This window comes from Trichomycterus rosablanca, chromosome 10 (assembly GCF_030014385.1).
Source record: "Trichomycterus rosablanca isolate fTriRos1 chromosome 10, fTriRos1.hap1, whole genome shotgun sequence".
NCBI classification, from domain to species: domain Eukaryota; kingdom Metazoa; phylum Chordata; class Actinopteri; order Siluriformes; family Trichomycteridae; genus Trichomycterus; species Trichomycterus rosablanca.
The window spans coordinates 14883647-14891999 of record NC_085997.1 but is presented as its reverse complement, the minus strand read 5'-3'; the positions used below and the strand labels follow the sequence as shown (position 1 = coordinate 14891999).

General features: G+C 38.6%; 1 protein-coding gene across 1 annotated transcript; it reads left to right on the top strand.

The window, feature by feature from the left end:
- LOC134321804 (cytochrome c oxidase subunit 7A-related protein, mitochondrial) lies at positions 1-7434 on the top strand. The gene is made up of 3 exons (XM_063003628.1): positions 1-149; positions 2359-2493; positions 6206-7434. The coding sequence occupies exons 1-3, from the start codon at positions 81-83 to the stop codon at positions 6344-6346; spliced, it is 345 nt and encodes a 114-aa protein (XP_062859698.1). The 5' UTR covers positions 1-80; the 3' UTR covers positions 6347-7434.
- Positions 7435-8353: the final 919 nt, after the last annotated feature.

The window sequence follows — 8353 nt, the reverse complement described above, 5'->3', positions numbered from 1 at the left end:
TTTAGTGGACAGGCAGAGGCACTGTAGAGGAAGCCGGTACACGCTGTAGATCAGTGAGGTCGTTTACACCGGATTAAATCATGTATTATACATTCAGCGGTTTCACTCAGAAATTAACCGGATCTGTATCTACAGCCTACAGTCCACAGGTACTGCATAAATAATCACTGTACTGGTAATAATTGCATAAACATTTTGCGTCATTTATGTAACCTTCACCTAATTAACTACAGGAGAACGTGCTAGCATGGAAAGCTAACGAGCTTAAGTGACCACATATACTAACCTGTCGTTATAACTGAAACTTAGTTTTTTCTTTTTTACTGGTGCTACAAAATGAGCTTCTTAGAACACATCAGTATTTTGTTTAAACTAAACGCTGATGCAGTTTAATATAAAGCTTGTTTATAAATATGTTTTGTGCGACTCCTGTAGGACTAGCTCTACTGTGCTGATTTGAAAAAGTGATTTAATGCAGAAATACACAACAAGATCAAATCTAATTTGAAGTAAATCTGTATTGTAATATTATCAGCGCTGCTCTGCTACATGTCAGTAAAAGTATTATCTGCAGTTCATTAAAGAACAACACAAGCACCAATGGGCATTGTTAAGTTCAGTCTAATTTCTCACTACACTTTTAGCTCGATATAAGCAGTGGTGTATAAAGTATAGAAGCACAAGTATCTTACCGGAAATTTACTTTGATAGAAGTAAACCTCTTAGAATATTACTTAAGTAAAAGTCTTAAAGTATGTGATGTTTAATGTACTTAAGTATCAAAAGTATTTTTCTGATGTTAAACATACTTAAGTATTGAAGTGTGAAGTACAAATAAATGTTAATAACACAAGCGGTCAGAATTTTTCAGCCATAACATTAAAACCACCTCCTTGTTTCTGCACTCACTGTCCATTTTATCAGCTTCACTTACCATATAGAAGCACTTTGTAGTTCTACAATTACTGACTGCAGTCCATCTGTTTCTCTGCCTGCTTTGTTACCCCCCTTTCATGCTGTTCTTCAATGGTCAGGACCCTCCCAGAACCACTACAGAGTAGGTATTATTTGGGTGGTGGATCATTCTCAGCACTGCAGTGACACTGACATGGTGGTGGTGTGTTAGTGTGTGTTGTGCTGGTATGAGTGGATCAGACACAGCAGCGCTGCTGGAGTTTTTAAACACCTCACTGTCACTGCTGGACTGAGAATAGTCCACCAACCAAAAATATTCAGCTAACGGTGCCCCATGGGCAGCGTCCTGTGACCACTGATGAAGGTCTAGAAGATGACCAACTCAAACAGCAGCAATAGACGAGCGATGGTCTCTGACTTTACATCTACAAGGTGGACCAACTAGGTAGGAGTGTCTAATAGAGTGGATGGGTGTACCGTAACAATGTGGTCTACCCTATACCTACAGAAAAACAAGGTCTTCACAACATAAGAATTTACAGAATAAAAAAATACATTTTCTTCTTCCCTCTGAACGTGATTTGTGTCAAATCATGGTTACAGTCACCTATTGACAAATTCTGATAGCTTGTGTTTTTATTAACAGTATTTACTTGTACTTCTACTTTCAATACTTAAGTACATTTAATATAAAAAAAACAAACTACTATTGATACTTAAGTACATTAAACATCACATACTTCAAGACTTTTACACAAGTAATATTCTAAGAGGTGACTTCTATCAAAGTACATTTCTGGTAAGATACTTGTACTTTTATACTTTATACACCACTGGATATAAATCAGATGTCAGAAAATTCATATAAGTTTAATGTAATAATGTGACGTGCCCTTCAGTGGGTGGGCATCCTGTCAGGAGTGTAATCCTGCCTTGCACCCAGTGTTTCTGGCTGTTGTAGGCCCCAATGTGACACTGACCAGGATGAAGCATCATCATTTTACCACCGGTTAATTCTGGTCAGGGTTGCGGTGGGTTCGTCTTTTTTGTCCAGAATCACAGGGCACAATGCAGCATCATACACTGGACAGAATGCCAATCCATCACAGGGCCTGTGCCATATTGTTACTAAAATTTTATATTTTCAAGAAATGTTGTAGGAGCGTCAGCAAAAATGTAAACATCAAATATCCAAATGGGTCATAGTTTATATGCACTCATAACTATAATGTTCAAAATATGAAGGTGCAGTGATTTGCTTCAAATAATAGTTGTGTAACCTGGTGTTTGTGAATATATTAACGTTGTTTTACCTGTGAATTTAATCCAGTTCTTTCAAATATTATATGTAGCTTTAAATAACTGCAATTATTTGATAATTGACACAAACATGTTGTAAAATATCTTTAATTATTAATAAGCTGGTATGTAATCTGATTCCAGGGCATGAGGTCCAGCATACCATCTGAGGCCTCCGCGTTGATTTTTGCCACCCCAACCAAAATGATTTCTGAGTCTGGAGCATCTCTAGAGTACATGGGTGTCAATAAAGTTCCAGACCTCCAGAGGATTTTTCAGGTATTTACAGAGAGTTTTCATCCTGTCTAAACGTCTAAACTTTATTCACTTCATTAGGGAAATTACTAATAGACAAATGTAGCTTGTTCCCTTGTCCTAAAAAAGGGAGCAGACAGGTCTTGAGAGAAGGCTGGGCAGTTTTATTGTTATGATTCTCCATTACATTATTATACAGTACATGTGTGTTATTATATACTGTACAGTGGGGTCAAAAAGTATTTAGTCAGCCACTGATTGTGCAAGTTCTCCTACTTAAAAAGATCAGAGAGGTCTGTAATTTTCATCATAGGTACACTTCAACTATGAGAGACAAAATGAGAAAAAAAATCCAGGAAATCACATTGTAGGATTTTTAAAGAATTTATTTGTAAATTATGGTGGAAAATAAGTATTTGGTCAATAACAAACAAGCAAGATTTCTGGCTCTCACAGACCTGTAACTTCTTCTTTAAGAAGCTCTTCTGTCCTCCACTCGTTACCTGTATTAATGGCACCTGTTTGACCTCGTTATCTGTATAAAAGACACCTGTCCACAGCCTCAAACAGTCAGACTCCAAACTCAACCATGGCCAAGACCAAAGAGCTGTCGGAAGGACACCAGGAAGAAAATTGTAGACCTGCACCAGTCTGGCAAGAGTGAATCTACAATAGGCAAGCAGGTTGGTGTGAATAAATCAACTGTGGGAGCAATTGTAAGAAAATGGAAGACATACAAGACCATTGATAATCTCCCTTGGGGTCAAGATCTCATCCCGTGGGGTCAAAATGATCAGGAGAACGGTGAGCAAAAATCCCAGAACTACACAGAGGGACCTGATGAATGACCTGCAGAGAGCTGGGACCAAAGTAACAAAGGCTACCATCAGTAACACACTACGCCGAGAGGGACTTAAATCCTGCAGTGCCAGGCGTGTCCCCCTGCTTAAGCCAGTACATGTCCAGGCCCGTCTGAAGTTTGCCAGAGAGCATATGGATGATCCAGAAGAGGATTGGGAGAATATCATGTGGTCAGATTAAACCAAAATGGAACTTTTTGGTAAAAACTCAACTCGTCGTGTTTGGAGGAAGAAGAAGAATCCAAGAACACCATACCTACTGTGAAGCATGGGGGTGGAAACATCATGCTTTGTGGCTGTTTTTCTGCAAAGGGGACAGGACGACTGATCCGTGTTAAGGGAAGAATGAACGGGGCCATGTATCGTGAGATTTTAAGCCAAAACCTCCTTCCATTAGTGAGAGCATTGAAGATGGAACGTGGCTGGGTCTTCCAGCATGACAATAATCCCAAACTCACCGCTCGGGGAACGAAGGAGTGGCTCCGTAAAAAGCATTTCAAGGTCCTGGAGTGGCCTAGCCAGTCTCCAGACCTCAACCCCATAGAAAATTTGTGGAGTCCGTGTTGCCCAGCGACAGCCCCAAAACATCACTGCTCTAGAGGAGATCTGCATGGAGGAATGGGCCAAAATACCAGCTACAGTGTGTGCAAACCTGGTGAAGACTTACAGGAAACGTTTGACCTCTGTCATTGCCAACAAAGGTTATGTTACAAAGTATTGAGTTGAACTTTTGTTATTGACCAAATACTTATTTTCCACCATAATTTACAAATAAATTCTTTAAAAATCCTACAATGTGATTTCCTGGATTTTTTTTTTCTCATTTTGTCTCTCATAGTTGAAGTGTACCTATGATGAAAATTACAGACCTCTCTCATCTTTCTAAGTAGGAGAACTTGCACAATCAGTGGCTGACTAAATACTTTTTGACCCCACTGTAATATATATGTCTTTATTGTCTGCTACTTGTTAATCCTCAAATCTTTATAAACACACTAGTTGTGATGCTTATGTGTGTACAGAGGCTGAACTATTATGTGCATAAGCATACAGATGATGCATGTCCTGATGACAGCTCCACAGTTACTTTGCTAGACTCTCTTATAACGCAGTGTGGCAACTGATCGAGTAAACAAGCAAAACAAAACTAGGTGTGACTGGACATCTAAAAGGTCTTAGTAAATTATTAAAATAGAAGCATAACAACTGTGTTTTAAATGTTACATTTATAGAAATTGTCACACAATAACGATAATATAATATCAATATTTGTAGTTGTTGGGGGGTGGCTCGGTGGGTAGCACTGTCGCCTCACAGCAAGAAGGTCCTGGGTTTGATTCCAGGTGGAATGGTCCGGGTCCTTTCTGTGTGGAGTTTGCATGTTCTCCCCGTGTCTGCATGGGTTTGTTCATGTGTGTAAAACATGACGTTAAAATCCTAATAAATAAATAAATACATTTGTAGTTGGGAATTCCATTTGTGTTCTTTGTGTTGCACACTTTATAGTGTACAATCGTGATTATCAAATTTTTAATGCTTTGTTTATTGCATTTTTCCAAATCAGTTAAATTAACAATTGCAAAAAATCAATTTACATGCAAATGTATTGGTACACACATTAGCAACCCACACCACAAATTCAAAAGAATTAAATGTTATACACATACATTTCTATAATAATAATTATCATCAGTCAGGTGTCATTTATCACAGGAAAGATTTAGACTTGGGCAAATTTTGGCTAGCTAAGCTTTTGTGGTTTAGAGCTTTATCCAACTCTGTATATTCAAAAGTTAACTGCATCCGCTAGCACACCAGCACCGAGATTCTTAACTCCTCGGGGTTGCCATCGGTCAGCTGGGTTGCCATCTGGTGGGAATAACTGGCAGTGCCTGCAGCAGATACAGTGGCCAATTAGTTACGGTGGGTCGACCGGACTATGTGTGGGGTGGGATCTTCATACACTGTGCATGGACCCTGATTGGCGAAAGAGACAGAAGTGCAGAAGGCAGGGCCGAGAAGAGGAGGGCTGTTCACGCGTCGGAAGAGGCGTGAGCAGCGGCATGCACTCCTTGGATGCAATCGGGTATCCCTCAGCAGTGGAAGACAAACTGACTGCGCTGAATCAGGAGGAAAATGGGGAGAAAATGCACCAAAAAAAAGTTAACTGCAAAATCATTTTTACATGCTGCCTAATTATCAACACGGATCATATCATGCCGTTTAGAAATAGTATATACCCTGGACAGGGTGCCGTTCCATTGTAGGGATTTGGCCATCCCTTCAGACCTAGCAATCATGTCTGTGTAGACGCATGACTGGTTGATAGCACTGCTGAGATGGATGTGAGCAGAGGTGGGTTAGCGTAATAGACTGTTGCACCACCCAAGTGCCTTTCCATCTATATATAAATCCTGAATGCTGTTAGTATCTTTATACTAGTTGTAAAAAGTTAGATCCAATAAGGTTGGAGGGAATGGTGTGTTTCTGTTGCCTGGGATAGATACTGAGGAGAACTGCAAACCAATATGACCATTAAGTTGTGGCTGCAGGACAAGGGTAAAGGGAAGGAAACCGGTCAGCAGTAATCTTGCTGCATTGTCACACATGAAAGAACCAAATCACTGAGGCAGTAATGACCACTTGTGCCAGTACAACAGTAATTATCACATTTACTTTACCTGAAAACGTTACCTTGATTTATTTGTAAAAAAAAAAACGACACAGCACCATCTTAAGGGAGATACAGACTACAACAGCCTTCTTTAGAACTATATGAAAATACTTGCAAATGTTTATACTGTGCAGAAATACCTTCCCTTCATGATTTATGAGTATGTTGCTAAGGTTGTTCTTTTGTGTTTTTAATCATTCAGTCTTCAGATGGGATTCCAGTGCATTTAAAACGTGGTGTTCCTGACCGGCTGTTGTACAGGACAACCATGGCTCTGACTGTCGGAGGAGTTCTGTACTGTTTGGTGGCTCTTTATATAGCTGCACAGCCCAAGAATAAATGAACTTGCTTCTTATTGTGTCCCCACAATGGACTCACATTCATGGACTTTAAATAGACTGTCATGTGTTGTAATAACCTTTTACTGCCAAGGGTAGTTTGTGTGAAAACCCAGTGAAGACCTCATGTACAGTAAACACTTCAGCTCTACTGGTTACTGAATACACACAGTTTTCTTTACTGTATTTACATTAACAAGTGATCAGAAAAATGTTGCTACATGATGTGCAATACTTGTTATTTATGACTGAGTACAAATAAAATTGTCTTTACGTAATAAAGATAGATCTAGAATTGAAATTCCATTCACACTTTGTGATCATGTTGAGCCCAGACTTGATTAACCCTGAATATTCAACAGACAATTAATAAGTAATTGATTTTTTTGTGAGAAAGATATACAGTGCATGTGATGAGTGGAAAAGCAGACCTTTAAAAGTGCATCTATGATGGTTAGTACTGAATTGAATTGCACTTATCTTCTAGTGTAAATCACAGTTTAATATGAAGTGGTAGTGTGTTATTCAAGGGCTAAAATAAGAATAACTGCAATAAAGTGCTCAAATAATGCAGAGGTCTTGAGTGTATAACATGTTTATTAATGAGTGCATTAACATGCACATTAATGTCTGGATATTGTTTATTATCAGAAAATGCGGTTTAATGCTTTTAACACTCCCCACCAAACCAATAATCTGGAAAAAAACTGATGACATCATTTGCCTTTACCAATTAGATAAATGGCAGTTACATTTCACCTAATTCCCAAATTGGGTGGCGTGTTGGCTTGGTGGGTAGCACTGTCGCCACACAGTTCTGGGTCCTTTCTGTGTGGAGTTTGCATGTTCTCCTTGGGTTTCCTCTGGGAGCTCCGGTTTCCTCCCACAGTCTAAAGACATGCAAGTGAGGTGAATTGGAGATACAAAATTCTCCATGACTGTGTTTGACAATAAACTTGTAAACTGATGTATCTTTTGTAACGAGTAACTACCGTTTGTCATGAACGTAACCAAAGGTGTGTAAAACATGACATTAAACTCCTAATAAATAAATACTTTTCTTTCTCTAAACATGATGTACAAAACCCATTTCTGGAAAAGTTGAAACATTTTGTAAAATGCAATAAAAACAATCTTTATTTTGTTCATTTTCTTGAACTTATTAACAAAAGCACAAATAATTAGTTTTAATTGTTTTGACTTGTAATTATAACAAATTGATCCCTGCAACACTCCAAAGAAGTTTAGACAGGAGACAATAAGAGTTAAACATTAATAAAGTATTATTTGTGCCAAATTCTGTGCCTGAATTGTCGTTCAGTTTAATAGTGCATAATAGCGTGAAAAATGTTAAGGAATTAAGAGAAATCTCAGTCCGTGTAGAGCACGACCAGAAACCACTGTTGCAGGACCAGGTGGCATTGCCTGAGAAACCATCATGCTACTGTCACAAATATAGCCACTGTGTTACTTCAGAAAACTGTTGTCACTGAAGTGTGTCACATGAAAATGTTCAGGTAAGTCATTTGTTTTGCTGTTTTTGGGAAAAATCAAACATCGAGATCTCCAAAGACATGATATGGGGGTGCATCAGTGCCCACAGCATGCATGATTTGTATATGTGTAAGGGTACCATTGATGCAGAGGCATATACTGGGATTTTAGAGACATACAGTGGTGTTCAAAAAAATAGCAGTGATTTAAAAAAAGTGAATAAAGCGCCAAATCATTATAATAACTTTTATTTCCATAAATGCAAATGCACTGAAAATACTACACTTTCAATTCTAAATCAAAACATTAACAAAATGTAGCCAGTTTGTGTTCATCCTTTACAGAAAATTAAGAAAAATGAATATCCGGCTGTTCAAAAAAATAGCAGTGCCTGAATTTAGTGCTCGGGGGTCGTCTGACATACTGTCTACGGCCACTAGACCTAAAAAGAACGATTTTGCTTTCACCAGTCCACAAAATGTTGAGCCATTTCTCTTTGGACCAGTCAATGTGTTCCT

Coding starts and splice junctions, on each gene's coding strand:
- LOC134321804 (XM_063003628.1), top strand. CDS start 81: ATGTATTATACATTCAGCGGTTTCACTCAGAAATTAACCGGATCTGTA. Junction 150..2,358: donor CTACAGCCTACAGTCCACAG/GTACTGCATAAA, acceptor ATCTGATTCCAG/GGCATGAGGTCCAGCATACC. Junction 2,494..6,205: donor ACCTCCAGAGGATTTTTCAG/GTATTTACAGAG, acceptor TTAATCATTCAG/TCTTCAGATGGGATTCCAGT.